The 18,422-nt window shown below is 52.3% G+C and overlaps 1 protein-coding gene across 4 annotated transcripts in view; it reads left to right on the top strand.

The window, feature by feature from the left end:
* Window positions 1–18,422, top strand: part of STAT3 (signal transducer and activator of transcription 3) — a 57,160-nt gene extending 38,738 nt beyond the window's left edge. The window contains exons 8-24 of one of the 4 annotated variants that reach the window (XM_045835967.1): window positions 125–276; window positions 2,152–2,310; window positions 2,469–2,561; window positions 3,404–3,463; window positions 6,607–6,636; window positions 6,736–6,829; window positions 6,936–6,983; window positions 9,099–9,182; window positions 9,886–9,984; window positions 10,125–10,260; window positions 11,066–11,118; window positions 11,333–11,427; window positions 11,548–11,687; window positions 12,175–12,384; window positions 15,267–15,309; window positions 15,661–15,723; window positions 16,334–18,422. In XM_045835967.1, coding sequence (XP_045691923.1) covers window positions 125–276; window positions 2,152–2,310; window positions 2,469–2,561; window positions 3,404–3,463; window positions 6,607–6,636; window positions 6,736–6,829; window positions 6,936–6,983; window positions 9,099–9,182; window positions 9,886–9,984; window positions 10,125–10,260; window positions 11,066–11,118; window positions 11,333–11,427; window positions 11,548–11,687; window positions 12,175–12,384; window positions 15,267–15,309; window positions 15,661–15,685 — 1,521 coding nt within the window. In that variant the 3' untranslated portion in view covers window positions 15,686–15,723; window positions 16,334–18,422. Of the gene's footprint in view, window positions 1–124; window positions 277–2,151; window positions 2,311–2,468; window positions 2,562–3,403; window positions 3,464–6,606; window positions 6,637–6,735; window positions 6,830–6,935; window positions 6,984–9,098; window positions 9,183–9,885; window positions 9,985–10,124; window positions 10,261–11,065; window positions 11,119–11,332; window positions 11,428–11,547; window positions 11,688–12,174; window positions 12,388–15,266; window positions 15,310–15,610; window positions 15,724–16,333 lie in introns of all 4 variants that reach the window. The other 3 variants (XM_045835965.1, XM_045835966.1, XM_045835964.1) reach the window with 3 other exon arrangements.

Genomic DNA, 18,422 nt, shown 5'->3' with positions numbered 1-18,422 from the left:
TCCCTGCATCTCCCGGCAGGACCCGCCTGGCTCCCGAGTCCCTCCCCTGGAGCTGATTGCAGCCTGTGGTTCGAGACCACCGTCGGAGGAAGTGTTGTCTGACTGTGTTTTGGTTTCCAACCAGAGCATCGTGAGTGAGTTGGCGGGGCTCCTGTCGGCCATGGAGTACGTGCAGAAAACCCTCACGGACGAGGAGCTGGCCGACTGGAAGAGGCGGCAGCAGATCGCTTGCATCGGAGGCCCTCCCAACATCTGCCTCGATCGGCTGGAGAACTGGTAAGGGATGGAAGAGAAGTTCTGCCTCTTTTTCTAGAAGGCTGGGCTGAATCATGGCCATCACCGCGGGCCCCCAGAGTTGGGGCTGTGTCTCAAAGATGGGGACTGTTACACAGGCGGGTATAGCTCTAGGAGTTAAAGCTTTCACTTCCTTTGGACATTTGAAAAAGCAAAAATGTGTTTATATTAGTATATTTTAAATGTGTTTTATAACTTGAAGGTTTTGGTTTAACTGTATTTAACACACACTACATGCATCATCTAAAATGACACATGGTCTTTATAAAGGGAAAAAAGTTCAAATCCAGAGAACTAATAAAGAGAAGAAAAGTCTTTTAAGACTGAATTTCTCAGGAGCACCTACAGCTAAGATTGTGGTGACCAGCACTCCGGACAGCTGCTGTGGTAGATACGCATGTAAAGACAGAAGTGCGGACGTTTTCCCATCAGTGGGGTTGCTCTTTACACGCTCCTCCGTAACCTGCTCTGTCACACGTTCGGCCAGCACGCCTGTGTGTGCACCCTTGGTGTGCGAGGCCTGGTGAGGAAGGGGCCGAGCCAGCAGAAATAAACCAGGAGAAAGTCGACATCCTGGGAAACCCAGCTACGCAGAGCCTGGAATCGGAAATTCAGGGCAACTCTATGTGAGAATGCCTCGCTAACCCTGAGTTCTTGGTTTTGTTTTGTTTTTAGATTCTATTTATTTATTTTTAGAGAGAGAAGGGAGGGAGAAAGAGAGAGAAAAACATCAATGTGTGGTTGCTGGGGGCCGTGGCCTGCAACCCAGGCATGTGCCCTGACTGGGAATCGAACTTGCAATGCTTTGGTTTGCAGCCTGCATTCAATCCACTGAGCTACGCCAGCCAGGAGCCCTGAATTTTGTTAACTCACTGAAAGCAGTTTAAAATGCTTTCTGATCAGGGAACCAAAAAGCTTAAGTCCTGGGAATGGGGCCGTGAACTCAAGTGCTGGAAAGGAACCCGGGAGCTCAGAAGTCCTGTCAGCTGTCCCGCCCCATCCTCGCGCAGCCCCCTGCATCCCTGTCTTCCCTGCTGGAGGTCTTCTGGTCTTCATTCAACGAATGGTGGGCCATCAAGGAGACACACGAGTGTTTCCTGTTCTTGGGGACAGGCCGAATCAGCCTTTGTCTCCCCGTCCACTTTTCCTGTGTGCGTGCTGTCAGCCTTTTGACACGTAACGTCCTATCCTTTGATCCGTTGAAAGTTGATGTTGAGGGGTTCGGGGGTCGTGCAGCTCAGGCCCTTCTCTCGTGCCCGGGGGCGGCCTTGGGCACCACCATGGCGAAGGAACTTGGCCGAGGTGGCACAGGTGGTGAACGGCAGAGCTAACTCAGACCCGTCTTCCTGGGCTGTCTTACCTCCTGTCTCCCCAGTCCTCGAGTTTCGGTACCAGGATACGTTAGGATAAGAAAGCAAGTGACAAGTCCCGTATTTCGCGTTCTCCACATGTGGGTTCTACGGCTTGTCCCTCTCCCACTGATAACTCTCAAGCGCCTCCTGTGGTGACTCTGAAATGTAGTAGCAGGCGTTTTGACACTTCTTCTTTTGTGCCCAGCTGCCTCTTTGAAATGTTAAATTTTAGGAAGGGACTGTTTTAAAAAGGCAAAAAGGGGGAATTTATAAATTCCCCCTTTTTTATTTAAGGCAGAGTGAATTCCCCCTTTTCTTTAGTTGAATGGCATGCCTACAGATGGTAAATGCTATGTTATGCATATTTTACCACAATAAAAAGCCCCCCCTTTTTTATTTTAGAGGACTGCGGAGTGGTGCTTACAGCTGTGCTGTTCCCGTCTCCCTCCCCAATTACCCGCCCGCCCTCCCTCATGTAACTGGTGACTTCCTTGTTTAATGGCAGGATAACCTCGTTAGCAGAATCTCAACTTCAGACCCGCCAACAAATTAAGAAGCTGGAGGAGCTGCAGCAGAAAGTGTCCTACAAAGGGGACCCTATTGTGCAGCACCGGCCGATGCTGGAGGAGAGAATCGTGGAGCTCTTCAGAAACTTAATGAAAAGGTAACTTCGGATCCTCGTCCCTCCCCCTCATCACTGTCCCCACCCCCAGTCCCACCCTTAACCGAGACTCGGGCTCCCTTCGGACGGACGGACGCACGGGACGCAGGCTGGCCTGCCCACTGCGCAGTGTGTGAGCTGCTGTCCGCCCTCCCTTTCAGTGCCTTTGTGGTGGAGCGGCAGCCCTGCATGCCCATGCACCCCGACCGGCCGCTCGTCATCAAGACCGGTGTCCAGTTCACGACTAAAGTCAGGTGGGCCTCGCACCTCCACTCTCGGTAGCTGGTTTACGGAGGGACCTTTGTCCCTCCGTAAGACGACAGCACAGCTGGGGGCCAGGACTGTTCTTCACCCACATCTCAGGCAGCACTGCGGCGGGTGTGGGATTCTCTGGCGTAATACGGACTTGTTTTTGTTTCCCCTGCCAAAAGCTAGGAAGAGTCATCTTCCTATGATGCCTGTCCTGCGGCCGGAGAACACCGTGTTTCCTTCTGCCCCGCGAGAGGGGCAGAATGACGCCGGTCGTTTTCAGGACTTTGAGCCTGCTTTTCCCTGGGGGTTTTAAGGGAGAGAGTAAGGCTTAGCGATGCAGAGCTACGGGGCACCACGGGGCAAGTGGGTGGTGGGCCCGCAGGGTGGGGTGTTACTTTCACACTCGAGTCAGACAGGTACGCTGGGGTTTGCCCTTCTGCAGTGAAATTTCCCGCTTAGGAGCTTGGTTTGGTGTTGGGTTTCAGGTTCAATGGAAAGAAAACCAGCTGCGGAGCACGTACGCCTGTGATGGCTTTTATTATCCTCTGCTGCATCTCTCACGGCTTTGTGCATGTTCTTTCTTCTTAGGCTTTTTATTTTTTTATTTTTTTCAGTACCTTTGGCCTAAAGAGGTAATCCTTAACTTAATATCCAAGACAGTACTGGCAGGAAGAGGAATTTAGGATGGTCGTTTATTCACCTCTTAGAAATGAAGAGTTATACATTTTATATTTCTTTAGCTAGATGTTGTGAGGGGAACCTTCTGATATTTTGTTTTGTTTTGTTTTTAAACTAGATTGTTTTTTTCTTTGCTCAGAAACTTTTCTTCTTCTTTTGGTCATAGATTGCTGGTCAAATTCCCTGAGTTAAATTATCAGCTTAAAATTAAAGTGTGCATTGACAAGTAAGTACCCTTTACCTTAGCCCTTTTTTTTTTCTTTTTTTTTTCAAATGACAGAGCAGTGAGAGCTCTGACAAACACCCTCCGAACTTAAGAGACTTTATCTCCATTCAGAGATCTTTGTTTCTTTGAACAAAAGTTTTCATAAGACTTGAGGTGCGTTGTCGTTTACGTGACTGAATAAAACCACAAAGTTAGTGGGACAGATGTGAGTTGTGATTGCTATGGTGACTTTGAGTCCTTCCTTTTCTTTTAATTTTTTACTTATAAATGTAATTTATGCATGTTACATAAAACTGAGAATATATGAGGAAAATGGATGTTTTAAATTGTTCTACACTTCACCACAATAGAACAATTTTCAGAACTTGACAATATCTTTCAAATATTAAAATACATATAGCTTTTTAAAAATATATGTTATTTAATTTTTTTTAGAAAGAGGGGAAGAGTAGGGGGAGAAAGAGACAGAGAGAGAGAAACATCAATGTGCAAGACATACATCGATAAATACACCCCAAAATGGTGCCCTGGCCTGTAACCCAGGCATGTGCCCTGACTGGGAATCGAACCAGTGACCTTTCGATTCACAGGCCGACACTCAATCCATTGAGCCACACGAGCCAGTGCTACTATATAGCTTTTGAAGAGATTAGAAAACAGAAAATGGCCTTGGCAGAGTAGCCCAGTTGGTTAGAGCATTGTCCTGATATACCGAGGTTGCAGGTTTGATTCCTCGTCAGGGCAAATGCAAGAATCAACCAATGATTGCATAAATAAGTAGAACAACAAATTCATGATTTTTCTTTCTTTTCCTCTGTCCCTAAAATCAATAGAAAAATAAAGGAGAAAATATATTAATTGTACTTTTATTTTCAGGTAATATAATTATTTATTTGGAAATTATACTAGAATAAACTGGAAAATAATTACTAATGAAATAAGGGACTTAAGGAAGGTAGTAGGTTTCATAATAAATAAATAAGCAAAAGTTAATAGCTTCAACCATATGTTAGTATTAACCTACCTTATGTTAGAAATTATAATAGAAAAATGATCTCACAATGAGCGAACAAAGTAAAAATGTATTGTGCTCAGCTTAACAGAAATGTTTAATTCTATTCGAGGGAGACATTTCAGTGAGAAGGGGATAGTGTAAAAAGTGAGACAAATAAGGAATTAATGATATCTCACAACTTGATATTGTGGGGTTAAAGAGAGAAGTTAGTTTTACTGTCCATGAGAATAAATTCCAGATGTATTTATGTGTTTAAACAAAACTATCTTAAAAGCATAGGTAAATCTATAATGTAATGGTGGTGAAATGGCAAAATGGTAAAACCACTTTGGAAAACAGTTTGGCAGTTTCCTAAAAATTAAACATGCACCTACCCTGTGTCCCAAACTTGCCAGTCCGAGGCACTAACCCAAGAGAAATGAGAGCGCATGCCCACACGAAGGGCTGGAAACCAATGTCCATTCATAGACCGACGCCCGTGAGCAGGTGAATGAACAAGTCAGTTTGTGGTGCATCTGCAGAACGGAGTATTGCTCACCAACAGGAAGGAGCGGACCATTGGTACACGTGAATAAATCTCACAATAATTATGCTGACAGAAAGAATCTGGGCAAAATTTGCCCTGGCTGGCATAGCTCAGTGGATTGAGCATGGACTGCGAACCAAAGCATCATAGGTTCGATTCCCAGTCAGGGCACATGCCTGGGTTGCAGGCCACGGCCCCCAACAACCACACATTGATGTTTCTGTTTCTCTCTTTCTCCCTCCCTTCCCTCTCTAAAATTAAATAAATAAAACCTTAAAAATAAAAAAGAATCTGGGCAAAATTAAAAGTACACAGTACATATTTCCACTTATGTGAAATTCTAGAAATGCAAATGAATCTATAGTGACTGAAAGCAGATCAGCAGTTGCCTAGGAATAGGGGTGGGGTGGGGTGGGGCGTGGGATGGGGAAATGGAGTGCACGTGGGCGTGGGGAAACCGGAAATGACAGATGTGCGCATTATCTCGACTGGGCTGGCGTCTCGACAAGTGTGCATAGTATATATACATATAGCAAACCGTATCAAATTGGACGTTTTGTATAGTACGGTTTATTGTTCGTCAGTTGTACGTCAAAGCTATAATACAAAAGGAATTTATTTTTTACAGAAAGGTAGGTTCGACATCGGGAGCCTATGATGATGAAGACTCTGAAGTTCTAAAATGTGACATATGGAAATATATCTTCTGAACGGTTTAAAAATGGATCAGTATTTCTCTGTAAACCCACTTGGGATACACTGTTTAATAAATAGTAACTATTTTTAATTCTAAAAAAGTAAGAGAATATGTAGCAATGGAGAAAGACTGTCAAAACAGTATAAAATAATAAAAAGAAGGAAAAGACCAAGAAACGTGACTGTTTAAAGACTACACGTTACAAATGCAGAGTTCAAGGGCAGTGGACACACAGGGGATAGTGTCCGACCGGGGCCCTCTGAGTGGCAGGTGACAGGGACCCTTTACAGAGAATCCAGTGGGACGTACAGAGTAAGGAAGTGTGCCACCCAGTGTAACTGGAAATGCAGCGTTCGGCCGAGTTCCTGACAGTGAGATTAGTGACTCACTGATGGCATCAAGGGCCCAGAACCTCCTGTCTCTTCTCTGTCATCATAAGCGTCACCTGCATTCCAAGGTCCCCTTCAATTTGGGTTGCAACATGGTTGCTTGTGATAAAGGCCACACGCTTCCTTGCTCGTGTTCAACTGAAGTTCAGGAATGTGTTAATTAATCCAGCCTGGGGTATAATTCCTTCCGAGTCTGACCGGGGCCGTGTAGGTCACGCCCTCACCCCCCTGGACCTCTGCACTGTGGGCGTGCTGTGTTCCGGTGGACGTGGTGAGCGGGGTCCAAGTTCAGTTAGGAAGAGGGCAGCAGATGTCGGGCAGGCAGGCGACCAGCTGTGCCTACTACCTAAGCATGTACGGGGCTGGTATGTTTCACACATAAGATGTAACTGACTAGCTTATAGAAATTCCCAGCAGCCCAGCCGTTTTCTATCAGTAAATTACTGGTGTTCAAAGTAGGCTTTTCTGAAGAAACCCAGGGCCTGTCTTACTAACATGGGTTTGTGTTCTTAACAGAGACTCGGGGGACGTAGCCGCTCTCAGAGGGTGAGTTCAGCCTCGAGGCTTCCTTCCATTCTGTTTAGTCTAACTTCGTCCTCCGGCCCCTCAGTCACATACGTGGTTGGTTTTTCTCCCATGATTCAGGTCCCGGAAATTTAACATTCTGGGCACGAACACGAAAGTCATGAACATGGAAGAATCCAACAACGGCAGCCTCTCTGCAGAGTTCAAACACTTGGTATGCCGGAGAAACCTGGACTCCCCTTCTCCGCGGGTCCCTGGCAGAGGGAGGGGGTAGGGGCGACAGCCTCACGTGACACAGGTGCTCTCCGCTTTCCTTACAGACCCTGAGAGAGCAAAGATGTGGCAACGGGGGCCGAGCCAACTGTGACGTAAGTTTTCCTGGGGATGGTAGCCAGCTGGGAGGGTTTTGTCTGAGGGGGGGAGAAAAAGGGCCTAGAATTACAGACGCCACCCAGCAGTTTCAACTCTAGTCATTCAGAAAAGTCACCGTGGCCCGAAACGACACGATCAGAAGGCCCATCTGCCATGGGCTCTCTCTGGCGTGGAGCGGCTCCTTGGTCGTCCCAGGAGTCGGAGCTCCAGGCAGAGGGAGTGGAAAGTCCCCTGCTGCGCCGCCCACACCCGTTTAGTAAGACAGGGGCCTGCCACCTGGCCCGGGGCTTTCCAAATTCCTCTTCCAGCCTCGGTCAGCTGGCACCGCGCGGCTCTGTTTTCTGCGGCTGTTTTCTCACTGAGGTGGGATAGGAGGGTGTGGCAGATCTGGGCCAAACCGTGTTGGAAAGAAAAAGAGCAAAACCTATCTGTTGTTTATCCCCCTTACTTTTTCTCTGCCTCCCAGTGATTCAGATTATTGGGGTCTCAGTGTCAAGAATAAACTTTAGGAAAAATAGGCAAATGTGACCAAAAACTAGTTTTTAATCTTTTTTTAAATTGTGACACCCTGTTCTTTTTCTGGTATTTGTCTCTGAGCCATTTCTTCCTTTTTCTCTAAAATGTAGCCAGTCTTAAAAAACAACAAAAACAACAACAAAAAAATGAATTGAATTTATAACGCTTGACAGTAAAGAGTGAAGTAGTAGTTTATGTTCCATTATATGTTAGAATATATGTGGCATGTTTGTTTAGAAAAAAGAAAGATGCAAAATAATCCAAGTCATATATTAGTATATTCATTTAAAGTATAGACTACACTGTTTTTTGCACATTTATGTGTGCATTAAAAAATTCTAGAGGACGCCCTGGCTGGTGTGGCTCAGTGGATGATTGCCGGCCTGCAAACCAAAGGGTCGCCAGTTCGATTCCCAGTCAAGGCACATGACTGGGTTGCGGGCCAGGTCCCCACTAGGGGGCGCTTGAGAGGCAACCACACATGGATGTTTATCTCTTTCTCCCTCCCTTCCCCTCTGTGTAAAAATAAATAAATAAAATCTTTAAAAAAAATTCTAGAGGTCCATACACCAGGCAGTGCTTACGTGTTTGTGCTGCTATTAGTGTCGGAGGCTGCTCTATATGGTCTCTGTGCTGTTTGCATTTTAAACTAAACACGTATTACCTTTAAAATCAGAAAAAGAATATTTTAAAAATGAATTGAAATTTGAGCTTCTTAGAATTCATCAGTAACTCTTGTTCAAAATTAAGACTGCCGCTGACGGAGGGAGTGTGGATCGTTAGGGTTGCATCAGAGAACCATTTGGCCTTACAAAGTGGGCGTGCCTTATACATCAGCAGTGACACTCCTGGGAGTTAGCAGTAGGGAAAGCTTTGCACACGTGTCCCAGGAGACGTGTGCAACATGTCACGGTGGCCTGATGACAAGCCCCAAACACACGTCACATAAATACCCACCTACACCAGAACGGGTCAGCGATCTCTGGTGTAGCCGTGTGGCGGAACACCGCACAACAGTGAAGAGGAATAGATCGCTGACGCACACACCCACGCGGATGCGCAAAGCGAGTCACCAGAGAATGCATGTCACGTGACTCCACATGTATGAGGCCCACAAACACCTAAAATAAACTGTGCATACTGTTTAGAGATATCATTATGGTAAAGCCATCATTACAAAGCTAGAAATGATAAACCCAAAAAGATAAAGTAGCAGCTGCACCCGAGTGAGGAGGGACAGGGACAGAGCTGGGGAAGGACGCCCAGAGGATCTCCGTGGTAACAGTCTTTTCCTTAAACTGGGTGGCGGGTGCCCGGCACCCACTGTTTTATTTCCCTCCGCGCCTCGCCCTGGTCTTACAAGTGGCCAGTCGGCCCGCAATATTACGAAACCCAGGGAAAGACCAGGGTGAGGGCTGCAGCAGTGGCGAGTCCTCGTGTTGAAGAGGCATGTGGAGGTGGGGTCGTGACCCTGGCGGTTTGTTCTCGGCCACCCGGTGGGTTACCCTTCGTGCGGCGTGGCTGTGGCGTGGCCATGGCGTGCTGCTCTCCTCCACGGCGGCTGTCAGTCCTGAATGCCCTTCTCCATGCCGCAGGCCTCCCTGATTGTGACCGAGGAGCTGCACCTGATCACCTTTGAGACCGAGGTGTATCACCAAGGCCTCAAGATAGACCTAGAGGTGAGTCCTGCCACAGGAGGGGCGTGGCACCACACGCGAGGGTCAGGACAGGAACTTCTGGCTGGGGGGGGGGGTTACTACAGAAGGGGGGTGATGACTCTGTGTAAGGCACTGTGTTTGTTTTTGGCTTATTTTTCTCCAAAAAAAAAATCTTTAATATCCTGTCTGAAAGTGCAGTTCTGTTTGAGTGCTTAGAAGACACATGTATACTCAGCTTTAAGCAAACGCGATATGAAAGTCTCTATTTAGAAATTGGTGATAGCTAATTTCTAAAGCTTGGGCAAAACACTATGGAAATAGCTAGTGTTTTTAGCACACCGAAAATCGTGGCCTTTGCGTTCTCTTCTCCCAGTGTTCTTGATCTTTAAACTAAAGATATGCCTGAAAAAGCAGGGACCCTAGTCTTTGATTTCTGGGGCCTCTCTGTGCACGGGGAGACATGGCTCCTGTTCGTGAAGAATCTGTGGACTGCGAGTCCAGCGTTGAGCCAGCAGGGTGTTACACACTCCCAGCTGCGAGCGGACAACAGCCCGAGCCCCGTGGCCTGTGCTCAGGGTCCTTCCTCCCCTGGTGGCAGTGGGGGCGGCTCACAGCATGGCCTTTGGTTCCAAGCCCCGGAGACACCGGTGGAGAGGTTCCTGAAGCCAAGAGGGCCTCCTGCCTCTCCCACTCATGTCCCACTCATCTCCCACTCACCCCGCAGACCCACTCCTTGCCCGTGGTGGTGATTTCCAACATCTGCCAGATGCCGAATGCCTGGGCGTCCATCCTGTGGTACAACATGCTGACCAACAACCCCAAGGTCAGTGCCTAGTCCTCTGGGGGGGAACCCGCCTCCCCGCCTGGCTCCTCGCCCCCTGGAGGCTGTTGTGCGGCCTTGAGCGGGGTCCCCCAAGCACTGCCCTCTCATCTAAGGGAGCAAATGTGTGTTGTTCTCGACAGAACGTGAACTTCTTCACGAAGCCCCCCATCGGGACCTGGGACCAGGTGGCCGAGGTGCTGAGCTGGCAGTTCTCCTCCACCACGAAGCGCGGGCTGAGCATCGAGCAGTTGACCACGCTGGCAGAGAAGCTCCTAGGTCAGTGCTCCCCTCTTTTCCCTCCCGCATGCCCCAGAAAGGGAGCCCGTCCCAGGGGGCCCTTCGTTTGCGAGAGGCGACTGAGCAAGGCTCTGCGCTGGGACCTGAGAGCACAGGCCCCCAGGCCCCTGCAGAGGGGGAGCTGGGTGCGGGGGAAGCTGGCCTCCCGGTGGCCATTCTCACGAGGTGGGTGGCAGACGTCTTTTCCCTGGGTGGCATCTCCGCCACCCTCCCTGCGCACTACTTTGTCTAGTCTGAGGATGATGCTCGAAGTGTGTGCTAGAGGGTGGAGCTATAGGCCTGGCATCCCTGTCCATGTCTTCAATAAACTGGTTTGTTTTTAATTTTTTTTCCTGGAAAAAAATTTTAGTAGAATATTTCATGTGCTACCTGGACTATGAGTAGCTTTGTCCTGTGCCACCAAACGTGACCCTTTAATACCAGCTGTCAGCTTATTAGTGTGTGGGCTGGTGCCCGGGCCGCCCCACAGGGTAGAGAGAAGTGGGGGAGGGGGTGCCCTTCATGTACCACCTACCGCCTCTGCTGGGCTGCACAGTGAGCCAGGGAGGAAGGGGGCCAAAGGGTGGGGTTGAGTGTGTGTGGGGGGGAGGGGATGTGTGGGTGTGTGTGCTCGTGTGTGTAAGCATACATGTGCATGTGGGCCCCTGGTGGCCCCCTTCACATACAGGAAAACCAATGGTTTCGTGGCCCATTGTAGGACAAATATATGTGAGTGATTGTTCTGTTTCAAGAAATAAGATCTTCATTCAAAGTTGGAAATTACACTACTCTTTTTTTCCTTCAGGACCTGGTGTGAACTATTCAGGGTGTCAGATCACGTGGGCTAAATTTTGCAAAGTAAGCAATCTTGTCAGCCCCCTGCCATCACGTCTTGGGATAGGTGTGGGAGGTGGTGCTCACCTGTAAGGTTGTCGTGGGGGGCACTGGGCCCAGAGGCCAGTAGCCGGCGCCTGGGGACAGACAGGCCTGAGGGTGCTGGTGGCCGTGAGTCCCGAGGAAGGAAAAAGCTAGGGTGGTGGTAGACTCGGCTTTCCGTTATTCTTTTCCCCAGGAAAACATGGCTGGCAAAGGCTTCTCCTTCTGGGTCTGGCTGGACAATATCATCGATCTTGTGAAAAAGTACATTCTGGCCCTTTGGAACGAAGGGTAGGTTGGCGCTCTTGTGTCTGGCAGAGGACGGAGGCGTAACCAGTCACCTGCCACCTCAGCAGGCCCGCGGCTGGGACCCCTTCCATCCAAACCTTCTTGCTGTTTCTCTGGCTGCAGGTACATAATGGGCTTTATCAGCAAGGAGCGGGAGAGGGCCATCTTGAGCACCAAGCCCCCAGGCACCTTCCTGCTAAGATTCAGTGAGAGCAGCAAAGAAGGAGGCGTCACCTTCACTTGGGTAGAGAAGGACATCAGTGGTAAGTAAGCTTCGCTACTCCCCCAACTTCGTTGCTGTTGCTTCCTTGGCTGCTGCTAGTTCCAAGCACCCACTGCCCCCTAGTGGGCAGAGATGGCCTTGCACCTCCTGCCTGAGGCTTGCAAAACACACGGGTGACATCTCACAATTCTCCCGGCAGGAGGATTAGTTTGACAATTTTGTTTTTGCTTGCTCCAGGGGCTAATATTTGCCTAGAAATCTGCAATGCAAGTTTTAGTCTTCATCTCCTTTCTTACCTACCCCGTTCGTATATCTTATGCAAGTTGTTATTTAAGTATGTTACCTGTAACCCAGAAGCCTGGCGGACATGTCCACAGTGCCAGGAGACTGGGCAGGATGCCCAGGGTCTCCAGTGCTAGGATGGCCTAGGCCTTTCCCTATGAAGGAGAGGTAAATCAGGTAGTTTTCTCTGGGGGTGCCTGGCCGCAGGTGGCGTCATTTCCCCTCCCGCACCCCACCCCCCTCAGGTAAGACCCAGATCCAGTCGGTGGAGCCGTACACCAAGCAGCAGCTGAACAACATGTCCTTCGCGGAAATCATCATGGGCTACAAGATCATGGACGCCACCAACATCCTGGTGTCCCCCCTGGTCTACCTCTACCCCGACATTCCCAAGGAGGAGGCGTTCGGGAAGTATTGCCGGCCAGAGAGCCAGGAGCACCCCGAGGCTGACACAGGTAGTTGTTGATTTTCCACGCCGGGCGTTTCCGGGGCGGGGGGGGCGACATCGTAGGGTCCTTGGAGCACGGACAGGTACAGGCGAGTGCCTGCAGGGCCAGTGGTCTGCGTTCCGCTCTGTGGGAAGGCCCTTTGCAGTGCGTGCTCTCAGGGTGGCTGATGGGTCGGAGAGGGGAGGGTGCTCAGAGTCACCAGTCTGTGCCCCGCAGGGAGCATCTCCGCCCCCCAGACGCACCCCAAACGCTGCAGAGAGAAAGCAAGGACAGAACTCGTTAGTAACAGGGTGCGCAGGCAGCAGAGCCCGCCTCACCTAGCAGGTGCTGGGAGGCCTGTGACCCAGACTTCAGTCTGGCGCACTTCCTTTCCCCATCACCGCGCGCCGTCAGCAGCGTGGAGTGGGACGGGAGAGGCACCCCGGAGGAAGTGAGTGTTTGCAGCGCCGGCACGAGCTCTGAGAGCGCCGTGGGGAGGGGGCGGTTGAAGGGCTGGACAGTAACCGGCGGGAGGGCTGTGAGATGCGGCATTCAGACTGTGCGGCTGCTGAACACGAGCTATTTCTAATGTGTCCGTGCAAGTTCACTGCCAGTTATTGCATACTGAGCCTGTGACCTGGAGCACCGCCTTCAGCGTGGAGGGGCGGAGCCCTCCTGGCCTGTTCCCACCCGGGTTCCCGCTTTCCACTCTCTGGGCTCCCTGACGAGGCATCTGTGATCTGCCATCTTGGTTTTTATTTAACCTTTCTTCATCACGGAGCCAACAGTGGCTTGAGTGATCCCTTAAGGGTAGCTTCCCTGCCCCGGTGGGTTTTGAAAAGGTGGCTTTTGCACAAACAGCTCGCACACAAACTCCCCAGTGCCCCTCCCACTTTTTCTTTCACAGGAATTCCCTCTGAAGAACTTCTGGGGTGGGAAGAGGAGGAGGGCCGGGCAGAGGGAGTTTGAGCTAGTGGACAACTGGCTTTCCTTTCCCCCTTGTTCTGGTTGTGAGCTCTGCTCACGTTCTCGAAGAGTTTAACTCTCACTTCCTGTCTGCCACTTATCTCTCGGTCCACGCTGCGCTTCGGTTGGGAGGTGTGCTTATCAGCCCTCGGCACCCCGCTCCTTGTTCCTCCCGCGGAGGACGCTCCGGTCCACATGCTGGTCCTCCGGCTAGCTAAGCTGTCGGGGTCCAAGTGCCCGGTCTGAGGCTGCGCCCTCTGCGGCCACCTGCCCCTCCCGTGCGTCGGGAGGCCAGGGCCTTTCCTGCCTGGAGACGTCGGTGTTTCCTGAGGGGCAGAATGCCGATCACAAAACAGGAACGAGTGACTTGAGGGCTCCGCCTGCCCCCGGGGAGGCGGGTGTCAGCCGAGTGCAGAGAGGGGCTCAGTGTGGGGAGCCGGGGCCTGGAGGTGCGGTCAGCAGGGTACGCGCAGAGCCCTGTATGGAAACGGGGGTCCTCGGGCAGGTGGGCCTGTGGTTGTCTCCCTTCTCCTCCAGTCCGAAGGTGTTGCCGTCTCCCCGAGGTAGACGGTCTGTCCTTCCAGGACTCTTCCTTCCTCCGTGCTTCCCTGTAAGCCCACGCAGTGTTTCCTTACAGTTTTGGGAGAGAGGCCCTTCTTAGAAATGACAGACCCGCTACCGCACAAACTGGGTAAAGTGTACGTACGACCTTGCATGGAGCCGCAAGTCAGCTCTTAGTCCCAGCCCCCTGGGCTCGAGCTGCTCCGTCTCAGGCTGAAGCTGCTTTTCTCGGCTGCCTCGATCACAGGGGTAAATCCCATTCTGTCCTGGGGTCAGCGCCCTCAGGCCTGGGCCAAACAGAGTTCTAGGTCACCAGAACCCTGCTTCCGTAGCTTCTTGGGATGCTGCACTGGCCGAATCTACTTCTTGGCCAAAAATGGAACTTAGGGGCAGGGGCCGGAGGGCCCCTTGGCAGTGCGTTTTCTCAGATCGCCGCCATCCGTCCTGATCCCCCAGTTTCCACAGGAGCCCCTCGCTTCGTAAACGTGCTCCTCTCAACCCACCTCCCCGTGCCCCACGCCGCCTTCATGGCCTGTCTGCTCGCCCGAATGCCCCAAGTTCCGTGCCAGTATCTCCAGGCTTCCCTGAGCTCGTGGTGTAAGCACTCTGTACTGAAAATGCGTTTATTCCAACTTCCACACATCTGACTGCAGGACAGGGGGTATAAATGACGGAAACGGGCGCCTCCCTCTTCCCCCTCCCATCTGTTGTGTGCATGAGGGGCGAAGCGTCTTGCCCCAGGCTCTGGGCTCCTGCCTTCCAGCTCAGAGTCCCCTGCGCTGCGCCACAAACACCTCCCTGTGGCAGAGAGGCTGCTGTCTGTGGGACGTGGTTATCCGGCGGGAAAGTTGCCGGCACCCTGACCTAAACACGTAAGAGAGGCAGGTTAGTGCCAGTAGGAGCAGAAGGTGTGACGCTTGGCTGCAGAAGCACGAGCATTAGGGGCTTCACGTCCTCCGAGAGACCTGGTGACACTGGTGCCCGAACAGGACGCCCGGACCACAGAGCTCTGCCCTGAGTGCGGAGAAGCACCTGGGCGCCGCGGCCGGGCCGGCACACTGCCCTCCCACACAGCCCGGCAGTCAAGTGTCGGCGCAGTCCAGGGACCTGGTGGACACACCGCTGACGTCCCTCCGGGCACAGGTCGGGTGAGGGAGGGCTGAGAAGTCTCCGTAGCCCAGGAAAGCTTTGTGGAAGGAACGGAACTTCCTTCCGAGCTGCAGGCGCCCAACACGTGGAACAGTGTGCAGTGAGGACGCGTGGCCGGGCGCAGGCTCTGCTCGCGGGCGGAGTGATTTCCCAGGCGGCCTGGCGCGCAGCCGCTCCCTCCCTCCCGGCACCAGGACGGTCCGATGAGTAAGCTCCCGTTCTCCTCCTCCCAGGTGCCGCCCCGTACCTGAAGACCAAGTTTATCTGCGTGACACCGTAAGTGGCTTCCTTTCCCAGTTTGGCCTTCATTTCTAACGTCCCCAGTTCCCCCCAGGGCGGGACGCCGGGGGCGAGTTGCCCTACGAAGGGTTGGAAGGCCCCGGGCTGTGTTTAGTGCTCAAGGCGACCTGGTGTGTTTAAGAAGCTTGAGCTTTTATTTTTCTGTTGGAGACCAGAGTTTGATGGCTTGTGTGTGTGTGTTTTGTTCTTTTTTTCTTTCCTTTCTTCTTTTTTTTTTTTACCCTCCGTGTCTTGTCAACCCGGCCCTCCGCCATCCCGCCGCTCCCCTTGCCTACAGAACGACCTGCAGCAATACCATTGACCTGCCGATGTCCCCCCGCACTTTAGATTCATTGATGCAGTTTGGAAATAATGGTGAAGGTGCTGAGCCCTCATCGGGAGGGCAGTTCGGTGAGTGTTGGGTTGGCAGCCGGCCGGCCGTCCCCGTGAGGGGAGCTGGTCCCCCTTGGGTGACTTCCCGTGTGCGGCGCCGAGAGCTGGTCACGCAGCTGGTGGAAGGGGCCCCAGAGCGGCGCTCCCCACCGGCAACGGGCCGCGCTGCGCGTTTAAGTGTGGTTTCCTAGTAGTCACGTAAAAAACAGTGAAAAGGAACAGGTGAGGTTAACTTTAATATTTTTTATTTAGCCCAATAAGTCCAAACTGCTCTCATGTCACTGTGTAAGAAGAACATGGATGAGGTTTTCTTGCACTGGGTCTTTGCAGCCTGCCGGGTGCTTGTAGCTACAGCCCCTCCCGTGTGGACTAACCCCTGTCCCCCCTCCAGGCTGCAGGCGGCCTGGCCGTCTCTGAACACGCAGAGTTGGGAGTGACTCAGGTCGGAGGGGACCGCGCCCTTCCAGAGGGCAAGACCCTGTAGGGAGGAGGGTGAATCTGGGCTGTCCGACTCTGCCCCACCAGGGCAGAGGTGGCCTGAGCCTCTGTCCCCCAAAGGGTGAGGGGTGTGCCCTCCTGGCCGAAGGGCTCAGGCGGCTGAACCGGCTCCCCCGGTGTGTCCCTCCAGAGTCCCTCACGTTCGACATGGAGCTGACCTCAGAGTGCGCCACCTCCCCCATGTGAGGCGCCGAGGGAGGACCGGAGCTGCCGAGAGAGAGACGACGGAGGCGCCCGCCCGCGCCCCACCCCCACACAGCCACCCCCCAGAGCGTCTGAACCCCCAGCCCTGTGGTTCCAGATGCGTCTGAATCTCCTCCTCCTGCTGCCTCTGAACGATCGGGGCACTTTTTTCAAATAGAGAAATGAATGAATGTGGGTGATACGCTTTTATCTAAATGCAAATAAGAACGCGCTCTCTGAGACTGTGATCAGGGGATGTGGAAGGGGCGGCAGGAGGGAGAAAAAGGAAATGCCTTTTTTTTTTCTTTGCTCCCCTGCCCTCCTTTCTCAGCAGCTCGCTAGACGCTAGACAAGTGCCTCTGTGCGCGGTGTCCCTCCGCCCGGCTCCGAAAGCTCATGCCACAGGCTGCCTCTAGCTGCGAACCCTGGCGTTGCACTTTTAACCTTGCTAATGTCCGAATAAAAGAGAGGACTTGTGAAGCCCCTAGGTTTCTTTCTAAATTAAAAAAATAATAATAATAATTAAAGGGCAAAAAACACTGCATCAGCATAGCCTTTTCTGTATTTAAGAAAACTCAGTTGATAGCCTCCTTGGTGCTTTGGGCATTCGGCTTTCTCCAGGCTGAGACTTTATATGTAAACGCCGGACTGGGCTTCAGATCCAGCCCCTAAAGGACGTCTGCAGCTGTGGCCCGGCCTTCGGGTTTGAATAGGAAGGTTGAAGGAGAACCCAGACATTCTAGGTTTGTTTGTTTTTTTTAATACACAGGGTTTTAATTTTCCCTTTTACGTGTCGGCCTGTTGGTAGGTGAGGCCGGGCAGAGGGGTGCTTACGATCTGTCCCCTCCTCCTCCACTCACGCCCCCGTTTCAGAGCCCAGGTGGTGCTGCGGGTGCCTTGGAAGGAATGGGGTGGCTCTCTCTCCTTCCCCCGGTCCACCCGGCCCCCTCGGGCAGCGTGGCCCCTTGCAGTGTCCAAAGGTCCCTCGCCCTATTTGCTGTAGGACTCCTGGTCTCAGGACTTCCTGGAGTAAGAGGGGGAAAGTCACAGGGTGAACGTGACTCAGACTGTGGGGCCCCGACCAAGGGTCTGGTTGAGCTCAGGGAATGGGGTTCCTATCCCAGTTTTTCAGCGACTGCCCGCAGCACCTGCAAATTACTTCTTCAGGCGGCGAAGTCGGGGGCAAAGGCTCAGCCTGTCCCTGTGTGAGGGAGTGTGCGCCCAGCCTACCCCCGAAACCCCGCCGGTAACTACCGCCTGTCCCTTGGGGCCCCACAGATGGGGCAGAACAGGTCAGCATTACTGTGTCCTTCAGAATGCTTAGGGGCGTGAGGGCTGGTCTTTGATGTGGGGGCCCCTCTGGCCAGAGGCATGGCTGGAGTGGGGGGTCCAGAACCGCTCTGTATCATTGGGTCAGTCTCTGTAGACGCTGTTTGTCGCCCCCAAATCAGCCAGCTGCTGAATTAAGGAGATAAGGACCTTCTCTCCAAGACAGACAGGGGCTGCCTTGGCTGTCCCACCCTCCTGCCCAGCAGTGGCTGGCCCGGGGCTCTCCCCTCGCCAGCAGCACTCTCGTCCATAGTCTTGACTCACGAAGTGAGGGGAGATTCAGAGTGGAGGGGCCCGCGGCAAGGGTCCGGGCGTCTCGGGAGCAGATGCAGCCGAGGCGGGCGCTCAGAGGCAGCATCTGTGTCTGGGTCCAACTCCGACTGATCGCAGTGAAGTTCCGAGAGGAGACTCGGTTTGGCCGCTCTCTTAAAGCACCACGTCCTCCAGAAGCTGCCCGTCTTCTCTCCACTGTCCACCCCCGCCCGGCCCCGGCTCCGGCCCCGGTCCCACTGCTGGGCTCCTGCCGACCGCTTAACCTACTCACACAGTGGTTTGTTTGTAAGCTGCTGTTCTGGCCACTGCATCCAATTCCAGTGTATACTTCATAGTGTAAAAATTTATATTATTGTGGGGTTGTTTTTTTTTTTTTTGTATATTGCTGTATCTACTTTAACTTCCAAAAATAAAAATATATAGGACCTGTCTGA

Source organism: Phyllostomus hastatus, unplaced genomic scaffold, assembly GCF_019186645.2.
Source record: "Phyllostomus hastatus isolate PE091 unplaced genomic scaffold, TTU_PhHast_1.1 phas_contig_210, whole genome shotgun sequence".
NCBI classification, from domain to species: domain Eukaryota; kingdom Metazoa; phylum Chordata; class Mammalia; order Chiroptera; family Phyllostomidae; genus Phyllostomus; species Phyllostomus hastatus.
Note: the sequence above shows the minus strand (reverse complement) of the source record. Positions and strands in the feature narration are given on the sequence as shown.